The sequence below is a fragment of the Oxyura jamaicensis genome, chromosome 2 (assembly GCF_011077185.1).
Source record: "Oxyura jamaicensis isolate SHBP4307 breed ruddy duck chromosome 2, BPBGC_Ojam_1.0, whole genome shotgun sequence".
Taxonomy (NCBI): Eukaryota; Metazoa; Chordata; class Aves; order Anseriformes; family Anatidae; genus Oxyura; species Oxyura jamaicensis.
Genome location: NC_048894.1, coordinates 33530862 through 33552510, shown reverse-complemented (window position 1 = coordinate 33552510; position 21649 = coordinate 33530862). Strand labels below are relative to the sequence as shown.

Genomic DNA, 21649 nt, shown 5'->3' with positions numbered 1-21649 from the left:
AAAGAAAGAAAGAAAGAAAGAAAGAAAGAAAGAAAGAAAGAAAGAAAGAAAGAAAGAAAGAAAGAAAGAAAGAAAGAAAACATGATTTAAAACATAAATATGGAGTTTAACAACTTAGGAAGAAAAGATAAATATGCAGATTAACCATCAATCACACAGGAGAGATCTTCCATGGACTTTCAATGAGAATTTGGCTCCTAACTGCAATCTGTGTCTTTCAAAATTTCCTACACCATCTCTGCAGTAAATGTATGTGAAACTTCTCACTTTGGACATTAAAAAATAAATAAATATCATGCATATGCTCAGGTGCCTAGGGATAAATGAACCTGAATTTTGGTGGCAGCTCTCAGAAAAGCTCCCAGCTTCCACGGGTCCATTTATAAGTGGTGTATTTTTTTTTATTTTTTATTTTTTTTTCAAATTTAAATTAAAAGGTACTGATTTGTCATTTTGAGATTTGTGTTTGGTTAAATAAAGAAAGAAATAAATAAACATTGAACAAACTCATTTGAGAATCTTATTGGCTTTGGAGTTTAATTTTGTCCTGTAAGAGAAAGAGCAATACCTCAATGACAATATTGTTTTGACAGAAAAGGCCAGACATGAGAGCTATAAGAGCATTAATTTCCCCTAGGGGTCATAAGGTCCCCTGCTTCCAAGTATGTTAAAAGACAAATCAAACTGAAGAGTCGAGTCAGGTTCATTAGCTCTGACAATCACAATTACCAATGCAAACTCATTGCTCTTTTTATTCATACTAAAACAAAAGTTCGCTGTGTACCAAACAATGCTTTGGGCTGTATTTACATTAGCACTGCCCCTGTCGCCATGGTCTGGAGATTCTTAAAAAGAATGAAACAACCAAAGTAAATGCAAGCAGATATCCCTTTAGGATTGCCAACACCCCCACGCCCCAGCTGCCCATTCCCATGGACAGAGCAGTAAATGGTTCCAACCACAGCAGGGATAAACCTCGTGGCTCAGGATGCTCTGGAGCTCTCTCATTTTTTGAGCATTGAAGGGCCACTAGCAGGGAGTATGGCCTGATTCCCTGTGTGATGACCGGCAGGACACGGGCTGAGCTGTCATCTGAAGGTGCCTAGGGTTTTGAAACTTGACTGAGGCACTGGGTGCTGAGGGGCAGAAAGCTGGTGGTGCAGAGTGGGAGAGTGCAGTGAAGATGTTCACAGGCCATCAAGAGAAATCTGGGGGTTGTATAAATGCCTTTCCAGCTCTGAGTCATACAAATCATGAAAGTACTTGAAATGTTTCACCTACTCATATGTATCCTTTATCTTTCACCTCTTCCCTCCTTTTTTATGATTATTCTCCTGTTCTGTTGTCTTTCAAGTCACACCCTGTGCTGATCTCCTTCTTCCTCATCCCCCATTCCCATTTTGCCATTGCTAAGCTTGCATTATGATTTGCAGGCCTTTCACATCTCTGAAATGCAGCAAGCAGTGGTTCTGAGTGGAATTCACCAAATATTTGCTCTATGTGATAACAGGGTACTAAACCAAGTGGAAATTTGCTTTCCAAAAACAAAAACGCGCTTTAGAAACTAAATCAAAGACTTCCAAACAAAACGTATACATGACCCCCACACATGCCCTTGATGCATATGGTTCTGATAATCAATTGTTGCTATTTATATCCACAGTAAGTTTGCAATACAACCAACATTTAAAATACCACGGAGATCCCACTGATCAGGTAAAAGGGAGCTAACAACTCAAAAGCCTGCAGCAAATTATTCAGAGGATTCCTAGCAGCCCTCAGTGATGAACAGCTTGGCTTTGAAGTCAGATGAACCAATGAAGACTTTCCAAAGCAGAAGAGTGTGTTTCAGTGAGAGGTGCCCAGCCTCCCGCAGTGCATGCACCGCATGCACCGTGTTACCCATGTGTTACATGGGTAACTGCTCGCTTGCTCTGTGAAGAGATGGGAAGAAGAAAATGGACTCATTCTCTGCAATGGTAGAAAAGCATTGCCCCCCTCCAGCAGGAGAGACCTCCTGGGGAAGAGGAAGTGATGCTTGGCTGGTTGTACAGCGGGTGTTGTTGCTTTGGAAAAATTTGCTTTCTTTTGAATGGCTCCAGCCAGGTCAGGGAGAGCAAATATTCAGAAGAAACTGCTGAAAGCAGCTGGCTCAGGATTGCTGTCTGTTGTGTGTGTTGTGTAGCTCCCTCACATCTGGGCCCTGTGCCCCAATACTCCCCAGCTCTTCTCCTGCACTGTCTGCACGGCTGTAGGAAAAAACCAAAGTGGCACCTACTGCTTGTTGTGATGGGGTCAGGAACTCATTACACTTAAAGTCCAAAATAAGTGTTTATTATGCTTCATTGCAACCTGATTATACATTATTCTTTTTGTTATTATCCACTCAAAAAAAAAGAGTATTAAACACATATAGGCATGAAACGGCTTGTATTGTTTTCACTGCATTTCTTTTGATTGTGCTAGACCATGAAAGAAAAACAAACATCCAAAAAAAGCAGACACTCCCAGGCCCCACATCTGTTAAGCTTCAGTAGATTTGCTTAGGTCTCCAGAGTCCATCCTGCATTGATTTAAACATACATGTTCCTAAATTTATATGAAGTTTCTTGCAAGTGAGAGAACAAATCCCTATTCGGGCTCTACTCTGGAAAGTATATCCATACCTAGACTTCCAGGTAGGAACACTGCAGAGCTTGTATCCTTGATTTTGGTTTATATCAGATCAAATTAAGTGTTTAAACTTTCTGGAGAACTGGAATTTACCCAGTGCCTGCAGATAGAACTGAAATCCCTTTTGTGTTACTGCTGATGCCTGCAAGGGGCAGGAAATCGGTAGTCAGGCTGGGGCCAAGCCCACTGAGGATACAGACCACTTCCCCCAGAGTCCTGCTCTGGATGCAGGGAAAGTTCACTGAAATCAAGGTACTTTGAACACAATATTTTGGATACAGCATACTGTCTTTTTTTTTTTTTTTCTTTCTTTTTTTTTTTTTTTTTTAAATTAAATGGTTTGTCAAATACTTCCTGACCAGATCTAGTTTTGATCTCCCCTCCTGTAAGGAAAAAAACAGGTATCAGGCTCATTCTGCAAGCTAAATCTTCTATGACATAACCAAAAATGTGATATAAGGTTTAATTTTAGAAAATTCCTATCATGATCTTCCAAAAAAATAGAATAATCCAAACTAGAAATAGAAAGACCTAACTACTATCTAGTCCACTTTCATGACCATTGTTAGTCCAAATTATGTTACCCAGAAGATTATTATTTTAAAATGTGCTGCAGAGCATATTAATTTATATTCAGACACTGTAGACAAGGTACACTTACCTCGCTTGGTTTTAAAACAAAACAACAAATTCTGAGCATTGGCATAATTTTATCCTTTCTTTGCATAAACAAATTACTTCTGGTTATACCTCCGTCTGTCACATTAAGTCACACTTCACTGAGTTGGCTTATTGCTGTTTGCGTTATAGAAGTGCCTAAAGACTTGGACAAAGACCATGGGCCTTTAGCGAAGCCTACACGCGAAGGATGCATTATTCTTTTGGGTGCAGATACACCTCTCCTTGTAATTACATCCTGAGCTGTGACAAAGTGGCTGCCAGGCAACACAGCTGTCAAAAGCACATTGCAGGGCAGTTGGAGAGCACAAGTCAGATGAAATAATAGAAGTGGTTGGGACATGAGGGGTTGCACAGAACAACCAGTGCTCTTCATGTTCCTTGTATCTGGTTACACAGAACAGCCTTGGCTACATCGTGTTTATGGCATTATCCCACTTGCCCTTTCAAAAGGGCTGGAGCTGACGTTGCAAACTGGGGCTCACAAATCTCCCTGGCATTTTGGGGTTGAGGCTTCTACAGGGCACTTGACCCAAGTTAGGACTGTCACTGCATAGCACATTCCTGTCCCTTTTCTGTCTTTTGTATAGGTTTCGTGTGATGGGCTGCATCAGCCAGCTAAAATAGCTGAACATTTTTTACAGTTACCTTTCAGGTGGATTAGTTCTGATTCGGCTCATGTCATGGCCAGTGACTGTTGGTACGAGCAGGAAGGAGGTGGCAGCAGAATGTGGCTGGACAAAACCAGCCCTTTTCAGGAGTACCCGGCTCAGCCTCCTTTGCACTGCTCATGAAGTCACATGCAGAGTATGCAGATGAGCTGATTTAATGATGGATGGCTGCAGAAAGGAGCAATTATGCTTTCCCTCACTTCCAGGTTGCTGCCTGCCCCGGTCCTGCAGCTGTGTGGTCACAAGGTGGATCAATTCAGCTCTCTGACCAATGGAAAACTCATTATTCCCTGAAGTGTAATTTTTCCACCAGATTGACCAGCTGACTGGAGTCGGACGGGTACCAAATCCAGTTTAAGGGGTGTGAGGGGAGTACACGTCCAGTGGCTGCAGGCAGGACCACCTTTTCCCAGCAGCCTGCTGTCAGGTTGGGGTAGGCGAAAAGCCAGGCTGCTGCTGCTGCATCCAGAGAACAGACAACCCAATGCCACGCTTGTGCTGGAAGAGGCTGTTATGCACCTCTGCACCCTGCACATCTTCCACTACCTCTGTGATCCCAGCTAAGTTGGTTTAAGAAGCAGAAGTGAGGAAAAAAATATTTTATTTTTTGAAAGGTTAGTTGCATGGTTAGTGAAGCACCTTGTGGGGTGGGATGCGTGGTGGAGCTGGTCCCTGAAATCTGGACCTCACAGGTGGGACAGGGGGACAGCTTTCTGCAATGTCTCTGTGAGAGTGGCTTGACTACAGTGTCATTTATTGAGACCTTTAGGCACCGGTGAATTCAGCGTGGAAGAGCAGGTCAGCGTTTTTTGTAGCTCTCAGGCAGAAGATGTGTGCAAGTGGAGCCCCACCTTACACTGAGGGTTCTGAAGGACACAGTCAAGAAGAGTCTGGTAGCAAGGGAGCGACACCTGCACCACTGCGAGGGATCAGGCAGGGGTGAAACACAGCACCAGTAATTCAAGACACTGGGTTCCCATTGCCTGCCTCCTCCCTGCACCAGGAGTGAACGGATCGGCTTCTGGCACCGAAGGCTCCCTCCTCAGCTCTTCCAGGGATTACATGAAGGACTGCAAGCCAGCTGTCCCCCGGGACGTGCCTCCTGCTCCCCGGCAGCAGCGCAGAGGCGAAGGGACCGCCACCTCGGGTCCCCCGGCAAGACGTGAGGGCACCCCCCGGCCCCTCGCAGCCCACCTCCGACCCCAGCCGGTCCCCAGCCGGCGCCGGACCTGAGCGCAAAGGAGTTAACAGGACTTTCTGCCTCTTCCCGCCCGCTCCTCCTCCTCCTCCTCCCCATTACCTGCACTTTATCACCGCCGGAGCCGCGGCGCGGGGCGGGGGCGGTGAAGGTGGAGGGGGGCCGGCGGCTCCCCCAGCTCCTGCCGGGGCTTTGCCGCCCGGCCGGCGGGGCCGAGGCGTGCGGGGGCCGCGGGGCTCCGCGCTCCGCTTCGCTCCGCTCGGTGGGCGGGGGGCAGGCGGAGCGGGGCTGCGCGCCGTGAGCCCGGCCGGGATGCGGCATGGCTGGGGGCTCCGTGAGGATGCCGCCGCCTCCGCCGTGTGAGGCTGCGGAGCCGGCCCGCGGCTGGAGGAGCCCCGGCGGCGGAGCCCCCGACCCGCCGCCGCCGCCGCCGCCCGTGCAGCTGCGGCAGAAGCTGCGGGAGCTGCCGGCGCTGCTGCGGAGCGGGCTGACGCTGCGCAGGAAGAGCGCGGCCGCCGCCGGCCACCGGGTGAGCGGCTGAGGGAGGATGGAGGGAGGGATGCGGGGAGGGAGGGAAGGATGGAGGGAGCCCGCGGGGTGCGCCCCCGCCGCGGCCTGCCCACCGGGGCCGGCCCGTGGGGCCCGGGGCGGTGCCGTGCCCGTGGGGCCCCGGCGGGGCCGTGGGGACGCGGCGGTGGCGCTCCGCGGGGGGATGCGGGGGGTCCCCGGGCGGCGGGGGCGGCCCCCTGCCGATAAACCAAATAGCGCCCGCCGGTGCCCCCCGCGGCCGTGCTTGTCCCTCCTTCCCCTCCGGGCCTGGCAGGACTCCCGTGGGCCGGGCACGTGTGGGAGCCTCGGGGCCCAGGTCGTGGCCTCGAGCGCTCGAAGCTCGGGTGGGTTCTGGGCCCCCTCTGGCAGTTAGCTGGGCCGTGGGGATGGGGGCTGCGTGTGGATCCCCAGTGTGGGCTCGTCTGGTTTGGGGAATGCTGATGCAACAGCTTTACCGGGCTTTAAAACCTCCCTGCTTGTGTTTGGAGATGTACTGGGTGGGACTGGCGTCAAGTCACCGCAAAACTTATACAAACCTGGCCTCAACCTCACCGTCTGGTAGCCGAACTGAAGGGGTTGGCGTCATCCCCACGGCCTTGGCTTCATCTGCGTGGGGAAGCGAGTGAGCTGCTGTGGGGCTGTGGTGCACCGACAGCCACCTGTGTAGGCAGAGGGGAGAAGTCTTTACGATGTGTGTCTGCTCCCGAATCAACATTGCAGCACTCTACCCGTGTAAATAAACGCTTTCTCTGCATGGGGAAGTTGTTGTGAAATCGAGTAGGGTGTGAATTAAAAATGAAACTTGCTGTGTGACTGCTTTGTTGTAAGAAGATGTATGTGTAGGGGAGATAAATGGGATTAAGATAGTACATATATTTACAGGAAAAGAGCTATTTCTGAGCAATATTTTGTTTCAGAGCCTTCTTCTAGAGTAACTTTCTTTCCTCAAGTGAGTTTAACCCATGGAATAAAGACTAGTCAGTATGGAGATGCCTGATGATTTTTATTGTTCGGGTTAAATTTTAATCCACTTGGCAAGTGCCCATCCAAACATAGGGCTAAGGGGATTCAGTGAATGTTACATGGCCAAGTCCTTTCTGCCCTAACAGGAAGTTTACTACAGGTTTCCATCTTCCAGTGAAGATGAGACCTTTTCTGAATTCTGCATTGAGCTTAATTTATTCTAAAGCACCCCAGGAGAGCAGTGGAGTGAGCCCCCCTGTGAGGAGGCGAGAAGTGGTGCCCAGCAGCTGCTGGTCCCTGTGCTCATTTGGAGCAGGTCTCAAACACCATTTCAGCACAAGGGATTTGTACCACTTCAGGCAGATGCCATGTAGGGCAGGCCAAGGTTGATCATAGTGGTCACTCTTCACTGTTATTGAAAGCATTTGATAAGTGATCACTATGAGCATTTGCTCTGTAAATATTTGGAGTGGGTGAGCTAACACCTGCATAAGAAGCCTGGGTGGCTCCTGGGTCGTGCAGTTCCCCAGTCATCCTTGATGAAGCCTTGGTGCTGTCTTGCTTCCTAACGGATGAGGTTCAGCCCGTTTGTGCTGATGTGCCCAGTTACAGGCTGCCAAATTTCCTGGTGGTACCATCTGTGGCTTTGCTTCACCTCATGGTTCACCTTGCAAAGTTTTTCTTCACCTGTCTATCTTGACAGGCGGATAGCTGGAGAGAGTGTGGTGAGTTTGTGAGCTTGCCTGGAGTCAATCCAGCAGATCTTGGATCAGTGGGCAGTGCTGCACGGAGATCCCGTGTGGCTCCAGCGGGACCTTCTGGCTGGTGGCTTGGTGCCATGTGGAGAGCACGATGCTGTGCTCTGCCAGCTCTGGGCTTGCAGTGATTCTCCTGCCTCTCCCCTGGATTCAGATGGAATTACTCAGCGATGCAGATCTCTAGTGGGGTGTCATGGGGTGCAGGCAGGGCTAGCAGCCCAGTAGGGGATGTCAGTGTTGCTTGTTCCCCTCTGAAACAGGGTGAACTCTTGGGGTGCACGGAGGATCTCTTCCACAAACATGATTCCCCAGGGAGAAGTCTGGCTCCGTTAGTAGTGCCTGTGTTGATTCCTTCCTACACCCTTCTCCAAGTGCCTTTTCCCCCCAGAGATGTAATTTTAGGGGGATGGCACTTTCCATGTATTTCCACTTAATTTGGAGAATAAGTTCAACCCTGAAAATGAAAATCTGGGACAGGGAATAAGTATGTTAAATTAATAAACTAAAGCCACCCCCCCCCCCTTTTTTTTTTTTTTTTTAAAAAAAAAAATATATATATATATTCTTTTCCTTTTAAACCTGACTCTCAAATTGGAAAAGCCTTAAAATAAGTTTGGGAAAGGGTTGAATAAAACAAATATGCAACAAAGATTTATTAATTCCACCTCAGCAAAGTATTTCAGGTTAATCCAAAGTTCATTTTTGCTTGTTTTATTTTGCTTGTTTATGAAATATTCATTCTTCCCCCCTCCCCCCCCCACTTTTTTTTTGTCTGATCATAGTCTCTGATGACTTTTTCTTTGTGCTTTTATATTTTTGTTTGTTTTTGTTTTTGTTTTTGTTTTGTTTCCTCAACCACCAAGCTGAGAGTCTTATTTGTCCAGCTGGATTCATCAGGAATGTTGCTCACTTAGGTGTGCTGTTTTCAAATAAATGCTGACCAGCTGAAATTCTGGTTTGTTTAATTTCCTAGAAAAATATTATGACCTGAAGAGGGGGGGTCTCTCTCTGATGCTGACTTGCTGAGGGACCGCCTGCAGTGCAGTTTGCTTCCTCATCTATAACACAAGGATAATCTGCATGCATGCATGCTTGGAGGGTATGGATAATAAAGTATAATGGAAGTGTTAAGGGTGCTATAATTATTTTAAGGATGTACTTCACTGCATGCTGTTAGAATACTTCCTGTGGTGCAGGGAAGGGGGAGAGCACTGAGTAGTATACAAAAAAACTGAATAAATTTTGCAAACCAGTATGGGGTGGAATAATATTTTTTAAATCTGTTTAGGCCTCTCAGTCCTTGGCACCAGCCTGTTTGACAACTTGTGACCAGAGATGGGGATAATTGAACATTGTGGAATAAAATAGAGATAAAACAAAGCAGTCATTCTTCTCTCAGTTCAGTGAACCCCAAAACCGAAGTACAGGAGGGTGTTTTTGCCTTTCTTTGTCAGAATGTGTCCAATTTTAATACACTTGAAGAACTTTGAGGTGGAAAAGCACCTTGTAGGAAAGCTGCAGCAATCATCCTGCTTGCACTTTCCCAGGTAAATGGGAAATGTGGACCCAAGGTAAATACCAATACTCTATAGCACACTAGTCATTTAAAGCTAACCTTGAATCCCTCTGCTGGGGAAGCCCAACAATTTTTTTAAAGCTCCTGAACTTTGCAGTGGATGTTGGTGCTGGCCCTGACTGTGGATTTTCTTAAATTAGGTCTAAGGGGAGGTCTAGCACAGATGTCTGAGGTGGCATTGGAGGTTTGGTTGCAGTTTCACAGGGAGCTGAGAGGGGGCTGGGTTTTACTCCTCTTCTGCTTGGTGCTCTGTTGTTTCTGATGGCAAAAAATCATCCAGCCTTTTTCTGTGTTAGTTTTATTCCTATATACATATATATATATATATATATATATTTTTTTTTGGTGGGGTGGGTGGATTCAGCTGGGTTCCTTGCCTAGTAGACATATTGCAACTCACCAGAGCTTGTGCAGAGGCAGAGGAGGGATGTCTTATGTTGGCTAAGTGTGTCCTATGGAGCTGTTTCCCTCTGCCACATGCTTTCTGAAAATCTTTGGTAAGTAGAAGCCTTCTGTTTTTTTTCAGTTTGCCTCCTTGAAGCATGTATTAAGTGTACAAGCAGTAAGCATGCGTCATAGCAGTAAGCATAAGCACAAGTCATGAACTGGCCTTGCTGTCCTTTCTGGCACTCAGACGTCAGAGGGACAGTTACCTTGCAAACATACACAGACACATACACATTTTAAATGACCTCTTCTGTTTTCTAGGTTTACGCTCACACACAACCAAAACGGTGTTGTTGTATGTGAGTGTGGATGTTGCTTTTTGTCACAGTAGTGCTGCTGGAAAACCTTCTGTACATAATGGTGCTACTCTGATACGGTGTTTCTCTGATACTGCAAAATTTTCACCATGGGCCATGCCGTGTGACTTGCTTGAAATTGAAGAAACACCATGACTATTTTCTCCTTAAGATCATGTAATGACTTTTGTGAGGTTCCCAGAGGTCTTCAGCCAGGCATATGTTATCAGATGCCCTTCACACTAAGAGACCCTAGCTCTGCTCTGAGTGACAACTTTGCCCTATGTGTATATCAACAGGTGAACTGGATGTAAGGCTACAGATTGAAAATAAACTAAGGAGTTAGGATATGAAAGCTAAGAGTTTACAAGAGTTCAGGGGAGACTAGGGAAGCTCATTGAAATTTATTGAACATAAATAATCCTCATCAGGCACAGAAAGTTCCCAAGCTGAAAATAGTTGGAGGGTTGGAGGGTATTAGAGAGATCTGTCGTATATTCTGGCACTGGCAGCTGTCGTGCTATTGCAGAGAACTCTTCCTTGGCACAGAAAAACATCAAATTATATGCAATCTGTTTTAATTAAACAAAGTATCCTAACCCCTCTTAGCCTACATTTTTGTAAACTTTTATTTGTCTCTTGTAAGAAGCTTTCAGTTGCTTACCTCATTCAAGTTATTTTCCTTGAATCAGTTCAAGCTGCAATTGGGGAAACCATAATGTTGTAAATGAGGTTTTGCTAGGAGATTAGAAATTCCCTGCTGGAAATATTCAGAATTTCCAGTACTTTTTTCATGGCTACTTTGTATTGGTAGTTCATAATTACCCTTTGATTGAGACAAACATACAGATCTGCCTTGTATTCAGTTAATCTCTCACCAATGACTGACATTTATAGCAGTCCATATTCTTCTTATTTGAAGCTCTTCATCTTGTTATTGCCAGTGACCTTGTATCTCAGGCTGCTGAAGTATATCCTTCTCCTAATATTTTGGTCCTCAAAGTCACCTCATCTACCTGTATGCCATCCTGTTTACATTTGTTTTGACAACGCCTCCTGTTTTGTGTGATCAACACATTTCATTAGCACATTTATCCTTGTTTGATCAGGCTTGTTAATGAAAAGAGTAGGAAAAAATTAGGAGAAAATTGTGCTGGTACCTATGTATACACATGCTATAGGTGCTTTAATTTTGGAGTTTTTCCTGCATTAAAAAGATGTGGTGTTGTGGTACTGATTGAAATCAGTGCACAGAAATACTGGATTGGCTCACTGAATCAAAAGTTTTACTGTCACAGCTATTATTGAAGTGGGCTGATTGATATTGGTGACATTTTGCTTTAAAGCCTGCCATAAGAGTTCTACTCAGTAGCTTAATACCCTGATCATTCTGGCAGTTATTATGGGGCTAAAAATAGTTTCAGTAAGTAGTCTTGAATTTTTTCTATTGTAATCAGGCTTATTATGTATTCCTACTAAATGTATTTGATTAAGATAATTGTCTTTCACAGTATCCTTTAGCTTGGCAGGTCTGTGACTGGTGACACATGAAATGTTGAGTAATAAGTAAAATATCTTAGCGACAGTGACCACAGTAGCTGACAGGGAATTTCAGCCTCTCGTGTTTATTTGCATAATAATTTGTTTCATAGTCACTGTTCAGTGGATTACTAAATTGAGAATACTTCTTAATTAGCCCATGTGTTATGACATCTGAGAAATTGTGCCTGGCCTTTATTAACTACAGCTGAATGAGACCTAAGGCAAACCCATTCCTCTGCCCTACAGAGTAACTGAGGAAGCTTTGCAGAACCCAAAGTTATGCTGCCTGTGACTGTACTGGTACTGGAGGTGCAGCTGGCAGTGCCAGGGCTGGCATTTCAGCTGTTTTCTGGCACCCCTGGTGGGTGCAGGTGCTGCTGCCCACATGCAGGGAAGAGGTGCCATCGTGTGGCTTTTGCTTATGGAAGATGCACAAAATTTCTGCTGATGCAGAAAATGCACCATCTTGCTATAGGGTAGGTTCCTACCTAGTTTCCTTTCCCTGTTTTGGCCAGATTGTTTCCTGGTGAGTCCCTCTTTGATCGACAGTCAGCCGCTATAAAATGCGGTCTTGTCTTTAACCCCTGCTGCAAATGGAGCTCAAGCTGAAAGCACCCATGCTCAGTCTTTAAGTGCTGATTTTGGTGTTACTAATAAAATTTTCAGTCAGGGACTGATGAAAATATGGATTGGTCATGCATGTTTTTGTAATTCTGATTGCACAAGGATATCCCTTCTTTCACTTTCAGCTTTGCCCCTGTTTCTGCAGGACTTGGCCTGTACGTTCTCGGGTGGGATGCTGCATTGTGTGGCTTAGAAATCCATCAATAATATCTCTATTTAAAATAAGATCATCTCAATTGAAATTAAAAGGAAAGTGTTCAAGTATTTGGAAAATTTCTGCTACTGTTGCATCTTGAGGAGAGGAAGGCTTGTTTTATAAGTGAGCTGACTGTCCTCTTATATATTAAAACAGAGCTAAACAAAATTCACTTTGTGGAGAAGTATACTTTAATTTGCTTGGTTGCAAACCTGCATTATTGGATAATCCACACTAGATTTTCTAGACAACGAGATGAGTAAACAAGCACAGCACTGTACAATTATGACAAACTGTGTTAAGGTTTGTATTCAACTGTTGTTACTTATGTAGCCCCAGTGATTTGAATGTCTTTCTGTACCAAGATAAAATAACAAAACAAGCTGTGTGTTTTTATGCTAATGAAAATGCTGAAAATAAGTGGCGATGGCTTTTTAAATGGGGAAAAACAAACAAACAAACAAACAGAAAAGCAGAATATACCATCTTTTCAACATAACTCTTGGAAAGCCATTGTAATAAACAAATGTTTTATCCTTAATGTAAAAAATTACAGAAATATTTCATATAATGGAAAGGAAGTTGATTGTTCTTTATGTAAATTTATACTTAAGATTCCATATCTTTAAGATAGTTTGTTTTCCTCTTCTGTCCATTACAAGTTTCTCTGAGAGAACTGGGTTTAAAGGTGGACATCAAGAGGTGGAGTACTTACTGCTGCAGAGTTACTGCGCCAGTAGGCCCAAGAACTGGACAGATATTTCCTACGTGGTTGTATCTGAAGTGTTCCTGTCCATCTATGGTTTCTGACCTTTCCTCAGGCAGGTGATGAGCATTGCAGTTGCTGTATGAAATGACGGGGTTCAGAACATGGACTTCTGGCCTGACTGTGCTCAACTCCTCAAGATCCTAGATAAGTTCTCTCCATGTTTCTTTGTTGGATCCCCAGGCCAACAGATGCTGTAGTCCCTTAGGAAAAGGGAAACATCTTTTCTAAGCATTAGTTGGGGCTCAGGATGGTGCTGTAGTACAGGAAATAAAAGGGGGCACCCTCTAACCCTGGGCAGTGTGAGACTGCCCTGTTTTCGGTAGCTCCTAGTGCTGGTGTAGGCAGGTCATCCATGACCTTGCTCTGCTGAAGGCAGCCAGTTACAATTCTACATGCACAAACTCTGAAACCTCATTTTCCTTATGTCTTGCAGATCTCTTAGGATCTATATGCATGGATTGATTTCAGTAGAGTATTTTATGTTGTTTTTTAGTATTTGCTGCATAAATGTTATATATGTGACACCTTTTGATTTAAATATTTTACATTGTATCTATGCTTTTGGCAAGAGTTTAAGGATAAAAATGAAATCACTGAGGCTCTGAAATTAAAAGCCATGGAAGCAGGATCTGAATATTATCCTTTCAATTCTCCAGGTGTAAGAGACAGTGCCTATTCATAATTGTCATTATATCTTTTATCTTGGTTAACTTACAGTTTGACTTGGGTTAGTCTGACCTTGTAAAATGATCTACTTATGGCTGTTGTATTAAGCTATGGTCAACTATTAGTATTTAAATCCTATGGTATACTTTTTATTTTGATGAATTCCTTTTTTGTCACGAGATATATGCATGGAGAGGACACAGCAGGCTAACTGATTAAAAGTCAATATATTTTTTTTATAGTGCTAAAAGAAAATATTCTGCTGATTTAGGAGAAAATCCTTCAGTGTATATAAATATATACCAGTAGATATGCATTCATAGTATCAGTAATGATTTTTTGAGTTCAGTTTTTAGAACTGAATTAACCCAATAAATCTTAAAGTACAGAACAATTTCTAGTTTGCCCTTTTAATTGGTTGGTTATGAGGAATGAAGCTTTCTTTTTCTCCCCCTTAATTTGGCTTCTGACTTGAACTCTTCACACTTACCATGCATTATCAGACCACAACAGTTGAATTTTTTTGAGCACAAATATCTAATAACAATATTATTTTCAAAATAATTTTACTAGTAAATATTGATTGTAGTGTTGATAACTTATACATCTGTAACTTAACTTCATGATTGGTTATGCATATTTTTTTAACAAATCAGAATGGAGTTGTCAATGTGTGAAAATACTTGGAATGTTACCAAAAAGTCACGACAACATACCAAGAATAAAATGCCACAGCTTGTGTTGTGCAGTTTAGATATGCTCTCAGTAAATTGAAAGCTAAGTACTCCATCCTTCTTGGATTTCTATTCACTTTGTACATCTAATTCCTTTTCAGAAGCAGTCTGTTTGTCTATGGATTGTATTATCTAAGCAGGTAGATGCTGGAAAGATGTCATGAGATATTTGGAGAACAAGAGTTTGTCCTGGTTTGAGAATTCTCTTTGGTTTCCTTTGATCAAAGAGGGCTGCCTTTCTGTCCTTGCTTCCTGAACCTCCTACCACAGCCCTTGTGTGACTGTGAGACAGATGGACTGGGAGAAGTAAGGAAAGAAATAGTTCAGAGGCCAGAAGCTGCATTGATGCTTCATTATGGAGTGTTTTATATTTGTGTGTGCTTCATCTGCTGGTAGCTTCTCCTACTGCTGTTTTTTTCTGAGCACCTCTGCAGGTTGCTTGTCAGCATTGTTGCTGGGACTGTGGAACAAGCAGCACCAAGGAAAGGGCAGTGGCTGTTTGCAAAGATACTACGGTATGTATGGCAAACCATACCCTTGCAGTAGATAGTATGTGGTCCACAGGTCAGTGATGAGGAGCAGCCAACCAGTGGACGTACTGCATTTCTTTGGATTAAAAACAAACAGAAAACTGAGGTCCAGACCACTTTTGAGCATCAAGAGTTTTTGATGTTGCTTTGTTGGGGAAGAGGGAAGCAGAACAGGTGTTTAGGTTTTCCTTGTTTATTTTTTAAGAAGTTAAGCATTTAATTGTGATTTTCTGGCCAAGTCTGGCTTAGATACTTACTCAGTGATCCTAAAACACTTTGTAATTTCAGTTGAATGTGGTAATCATTTACTGTCATAGACTGCTACTGCACACTGTTAAGCAAATGGTCTATTCATCCCATAGGTGAATGCACTTTGCTGATGCATAAATTGATCTTTTTAAATATGGAAAGAAGGGGAGAAAAACAATACGTATGCATGGTTAGCTCTGAAAGTCACAGAACAGCTGTTTGTTTACTGGCTGGCTGAAGGAGTGAGCTGGAAGAATCCATTAGATCTGATGGGGATCCCAGCTCGTGCGCATCACAGCGCTTTGTTGCAGTGTGTCATTTCTGCATCGCCTGAAGCCACTTGGCAGAGAAAGCAAATCTGGGATGTGTGGGCTGCCAGGCTGTTGCTGAATCTGTGTTTAGGGATGAACTGAGGCTTGCAGTGTTTGTGAAGATAGGCCAAGCTCATGGGAGATGCAAGTCCTAAATGAACAAAAGCAGAATCCAGCAGTTAGCTGCCAAAGAGGAAAGGTTGGAGCACGTGTATCCCATGCTTGAGAATGTTTTGGCTTAACTGGTAAACTTTAACAACTGTCTGTGCCAGTGCTGAATTGTGCTCACTGTAATCATGACACAGGAAATCTGTAAAGTAGTCTTCCTCAACACTTTGTTGGAAAAAACACTTAAAAAAAATATAATAATCCTACACACATTGAAGACTTAACCAGAATTTGACTTCTATTCACTAAGAATGGCATTATCATGTCCAGAGATGGAGCATAGATACTTTAAAAACTTATTCTATACATGCCTTCATAAAACGATAATCTGTTTTCTTGAACAGTATTTACAAGTGATGAAAAGACCTGTTCTCTTTATAACTCGGTACCCATGTGTATGAAAGAGATTGATAGAACTGGTCAGCCTGTTAGAGTGTAGTCATTCATAAATGTTGTCTTTGTAATTGTCTTTGACAGCAATTGCTGGAACAAAATACATAAAATGCAAAAATAATAATGGCAGTTAAATGAGTACATCTATTTATGTTTTTTATTGTGTTCAAGAATATGAAGAACATTCAACAGATATTTAATTTCTAGTTTTATCTCATTAAGCAGACAGTCCCAAAACAAATGAGTTTCAGATTAGTTTTACCAAAGCTATTTATCTAATTATGGCTTTCACTGCACTTGAATGAAAGGCTGCAAATCAATAGGTCTCTTAGGTTGCCAGGACATGCATTAGGACTGGTGAGTCTCCGAGCTGAATAGCAGGAGTGATGTCTCTTGTTTTGTTTATTTCCATTGAGATGTCTCTTTTCAGTTCATACAGTGTATGCATTAACTGAGAATTTATCTGAAATCCTGCTTAAAAAGTCTCAGTTATTATTTGCATTTCAATGTGGTAATAAAATATTTACATAATACTGGTAGAAGTTTTATTTAAATAAAATCTGATTATTTCAAAGGAAGCCTGTGTAGATATGAAACATAGTAGTGGGTCAAGATGATGGCTCATCTGGTTGTACATCCACAGATTTTAAAGTTACAGTAACAGGTAACAATAGCTGCAGACAAAAGTTTTTTTTTTTCTCTCTCATGCGAGTATTTGGGGCAAATGTTATATAGTCTGCCTGATACGTTGTCTTTTTCTGGATCCAAATAGCTGGAGATACCTTATATTCTGATGGTGGCTGTTACTATGAACTGCTGTAATTACAGCTGTTCATGTTACTCATAGAAATCCAGCCTTTTAATGAATTTGGTTGGTATTTTGGCTTAAGGCTCATCTTGAAACTCATGGTTTCAGAGCTTGAGTGAGGGGTTTGGTGATAGTGACATTACAGGGGAAGGAAAATTAGCTTTTATTTTCTTGTGTTAATGAAAATGTTTATTTTCGACTGGTCTTGAATATCCGACTTTTAATTTCAGTGACCATTTTGTTCATTTCTCCTGACTTCTGCACAGTTTAAATATTCTTTTTTACAACAGGCTTTTACAGCTAGCAATCCCAGTCTCTCTAGATGACAATCTGAAAAAAAACTCATTTTCAGAGGTGTTTTCGTTACCTTGTTTTGAACTCTCTGGTTTGGCAATGTCCCCTTGAACTTGTGATAGCTTGTGCTGAATATAATCTAGATGAGACTGCACTGCTGATTTATACACATTGTGCAGTTTTCTCCCTCTCTCCTTCACATGTGCTTTTCATCCTAAAAATTTGTTATCTTTGTAGAGTTCCTGGTGGCATAGATTAGTTCTTCACTGAAATGTCTTCACAGCCATTCAGATTGCTTTCTTTATGTTGATACATTTTAATTTAAAACCACAGAAGGTGTCAGCATTTTTTCCGTTCAGTGGGCATTTGCATTTGATGTTGATGAACATAATGTGGAGTTGTCCACATAACTACTGATTAGGTCCACCTGAAGTTGTTTATAGACTTCTGATTGTGACTGACCAAAATAATATGAGCGAAATTTGCCAGTCTTACTACTATATTTTATTAAACAGCATTCACCTGGAGATGTAACACTGGGACATCTTCATATTTTCCTGCTCAGAACTGTTTAATCCTGTTCTTGTCCTTTGTTACTTTGCTATTGCTTGATCAGTTACAGTATTTTGTCTCTTCAGAATTGACTGCTTCATTAGGGGAATTCTCTGTTAGCATGAGTCTGTGCTCTCTCTTGAAGCTGAGGCACAACAACAGGGTATTGCTACGTAGATTGGCTCTGAACATATGAGAAAAACAGCTAATTTCATATCAGTCTTAACCTTGTTACAAAGTACTGTGTCAAAGACTCTGTTTAAAAATATAACAAAAGAAGACTTCGTAAATGGTGAAACTCTTATGAAGTGAATGCCTGGAAGGTGCTATGCAGACTGCTACCCAACAACTTTGTCAAATAATCACTGAGCAGGGCTCTGCAAGAGTATCTTTTGGCTCTGGTACTATCAGTATTTTCTTCAAAAGCTGCAGTGATGGACTAGAGAATATGCTTACTAAGAATTAGCTACCTGTCCAGTAAGTCAAAGAATGGGTAGGGAGGAGGAGGGAATGAAAGTGTTTTGTTCTTTTTTATTATTCTGCTTTGGCAACTTTAGGGCAAAACTGTTATTTGCAACAAAACTGTCTAACAGAAATCAGTTACCAAAGACTTCTGAAGAATGCTGCATTACTGACAACTGTTCTCTAAGCTTGCAAATCTCTCTATTAAAATCAGAGACATAAAAAGTCTCTGTAGTGGACTGTTGCATCTAAGCACAAAAGGTAGCTAACATAGCTACATTGCTATTAAACGTTGTGCTCTTATTAAACTTAAGGTCTTTGAAAACCCATTTGTCAAGGCTGGGGAAAAGGACCTCCTTGAGTTTCTTATTAATAACAAAACACATTACAGGAAAATTTGTGGCAGGGTGATGGGAGTGGATAAGGACATATTACATTCTTTTGTTCTGTAAATAAAATTAATTTCAAAGAAGCCATCCAGAGACAATAATAATTACTCTTTATAAACCTGAGTTAAAAACTGTCACATGGCATTTAAGAGGTAACAATGAGGTTAGTAAGACTTCCCAAACCAAAACCTTGCTTTATTTCTGTGTTTGTTATTTACCATGAGTTAAGGAAGAAAACTGACTCTTCATCCCTTGTTGTAGCAGTTTCTGGTGTTATCTGACTACTACAAACAAAGCTAAATACTGCGGGTCTGTGAGTCATCTTCTGTTCAGCCTAAGCCAGCTAACTCCAGTTTCAGTGTGTATTCTTGTTTCTTTATACCATGACTTTTTCCCTCGTGAGTCAGTCATTGTTATCTCTTGGCACAAATGGAGAAGTTATAAATGTCAACAAGCATGAGGCATGTGAAAAACATGCAAACAAACCTCCCATGTAATCTCTCAAACCCTGGAGCGTTCCCGTTTCCATTGCTTTGTTGTTGATGAACCCATCTGATCTTTTGATTGTATCCTGGTGGATGGAGCAGGGATGTGAATTCCAAGGCAAAAGTTTGCTTACCAGAAATGATGTTGTCGAGGCCCTGCAGCTAACTTCTGCTATTGTGTCCAATGCTTCTAACAGACTAGCAAAACCTGTGGGTTTCAGCATGGCAAATCCAAACCCAGGGAACACCAGGAATGTCTTGATTTCCTCTCTTCAGTGAGAGGGAAAGCATCTTGATGAGGTGCTCACAAGATGAGGATGATGATCACATCTGTTCTGTACCCAACACTTCCCAAATTCCTGCATCTTAGTTTTCCATCCCTGTTCTCTTCATTCCTTATCTCCACATCAGAAGCATCTGTGTATGTATACTGGTACCAAGAAGGTGCTGAAACTGTTTATTTTTCTAGTTTCTTTTGACAACTGGGAGGTGACCAAATAGATATTATACTGCTGGCTTAGGTGAAATTGGTGAAGCTCATGTGGTTGGTGGTACTGAAACAACTGGTTTGAAGTCTTCTCTAAAAAGCTGGTGTGGGAAAGGATGGAGCAGTGAGCAAACTGATTAAGGATGGTTCATCTCAAAATGATGGTTTCTTACAGTAATTTTGGCAGTTTGCCATCAATCTGCCCTAGCACCAGGGATTAGCTGATGGTTTAGGTGTCTCTGCTACAAAATGAGTTGGACAGGTGTCTCTGCTACAAAGTTGAGATAGACAGGCTTTTGAGTTTGTAGTGGTGAAAGGGCTGGAAGAGGCTAAACAGGTGTTACCTACTAGTAGGTGTTACCTACTAACAATAGTAGGTGTTACTTTGGTAGGGCACCAGGCTGGGCCCAGGCTCATTTGGTGAATTGATTAGGGCCAGCTGTTAAGATGTCACTGACATCTTGGGTTTTGCTAGTGTCTGTGGAAACATCTGTAGAGTATGACTCCTAGTTTCAGACAGATTGATAACGGCAGTGGGGAGTTCTACAGTGTATTATTTTTTTGGATCATTTTGCTTTCCTGATTTCAGTCAAACTTCACTAACAAGTCAGCATCTTTTGTGAACATATTGCCTGAAGCAACTTTTAAAGACAGCAGGTCCCCAGCAGCTCCTCTCTCTTTCTCTCCCACCTCCTGCTTTGCGTAGGTCAGAAAACATTTGCTGACTTAAAATGGTATTTATTACTGACTTTTAAATCTGGGTGGGCTGGTAACCAGGATACAGTGGGCAAGGGGAAAGAGGATAACAGCATATTGAAAAGATCAGAGTTGCAAGCGTGGGCTATGATGCAGAATATTAAAGAGCAGGAAAATTAATTATTGTTGACCTTAGACCCGAATAAATATGGTCAGTATAATTCTTTAATTTCTAGGGGACAAAGCATCCTTTCAAGGATCTCACCGTTCTATGATTTGTCACTCTCTCCAGCTACCCAAAAGGAGGCATCAGTAACAAGGGTGTTGTTCTCTTTTCTCAGTTGACAAGCAGTAGGATGCAAGGAAGTGGTCTCAAGTTGTGCCAGAGAAGGCTTAGATTGAGTATTAGGAAGAATTTCTTCACAGAGAGGGTGGTTAAGCATTGGGACAGGCTGTCCAGGGAAGTGGTGGAGTCCCCATGTCTGCAGACACTTAAGACGTGGGTGTGGCACTAAGGGACGTGATTTAGTGATGGGACTCAGTATGCCAGGTTGATGGTTGGACTTGATCTTGAGGGTCTTTTCCAAGCTAGACAAATTCTACGATTTTGTGACTCCTGGTGAAGTAGAAGGTGGCTCAGGTCAGAGCTTCTGCTTCACGCAGGATGCCCGGAAGAGCCTTGGATAGTTGTGCATGTGGTAGGGTGAGGAGGATGCAACACCAAGCAGAACAGGAAATATTTGAGCTGCTGCTTAGTCTGATGGTCAGAAGTTCCTCAAATGTGCTTTTCCTAGGAATGACCAGGCCTGACTGTCCCCGGGTGGTGGACATGTGACCCTGTAGAAAGGCAGTGATGTACGAGTTCTTTCCTCTGATTGTACTACAGCATCAGGAGACCATTTTGCTGGCTCCTTGAGGATGTGTTGTTCAGGATATGTTCAGCTATACTTTGGTTGTGAGTAATGCAGAGGCTATTCTACTTTTGTTTTTTTTATGTGATGGTTTACACAATTTACAAGCTTACTTATGTTCACTTTATATTCTTCTGCTTCTCTGTTATGTGCTCTAATGAGTATAATTTCCTTAAATATAGTTGTACTGCTACCACTGATGTTTTTAGTGGAGGAATGGAATACTTCTCTGAGCTGTAACTTCAGATTCCGTAGGTGCAGGCTCTGGTTATTTCCTCATGTATGTTTTGAAAAGACCTTTAAAAGGTGATCCACAACTTGCAAGTCAAGAGACAAATACAGATAAACAATTGAGTAGGAAGGCTACTTACTACAGTTTTCACTGGACTGTGCCAATTCAAGTTAAACACTTACTGTGATCTTCTGATCCCTGCTCTGCTATCATATTCTGGACTTCTTTTCTCACTGCACATATTTATCTCTTCGAATGTTAATTTAGACTGTAGCACTTTTTTTTTTTTTTTCTTTTTTACATATGCCTTTGAATATGGGAATAAGATTGACTAGGACGTAC

General features: G+C 42.6%; 1 protein-coding gene and 1 long non-coding RNA gene across 3 annotated transcripts in view; one reads left to right on the top strand and one right to left on the bottom strand.

The window, feature by feature from the left end:
• Positions 1-4546: 4546 nt before the first annotated feature.
• RAPGEF5 (Rap guanine nucleotide exchange factor 5) overlaps positions 4547-21649 on the top strand; it is a 158445-nt gene continuing 141342 nt past the window's right edge. Inside the window, exon 1 of one of the 2 annotated variants that reach the window (XM_035316607.1) lies at positions 4547-5749. In XM_035316607.1, the coding sequence (XP_035172498.1) occupies positions 5540-5749 (210 nt within the window). In that variant the 5' untranslated portion in view covers positions 4547-5539. The remainder of the gene's footprint in view (positions 5750-21649) is intronic. The other variant, XM_035316608.1, reaches the window with a different exon arrangement.
• LOC118161349 lies at positions 15103-19687 on the bottom strand. Its single transcript, XR_004747961.1, has 2 exons — positions 18715-19687; positions 15103-15581 (listed from the first exon to the last, which is right to left on the bottom strand). It is a non-coding gene; the product is annotated as an uncharacterized LOC118161349 (long non-coding RNA).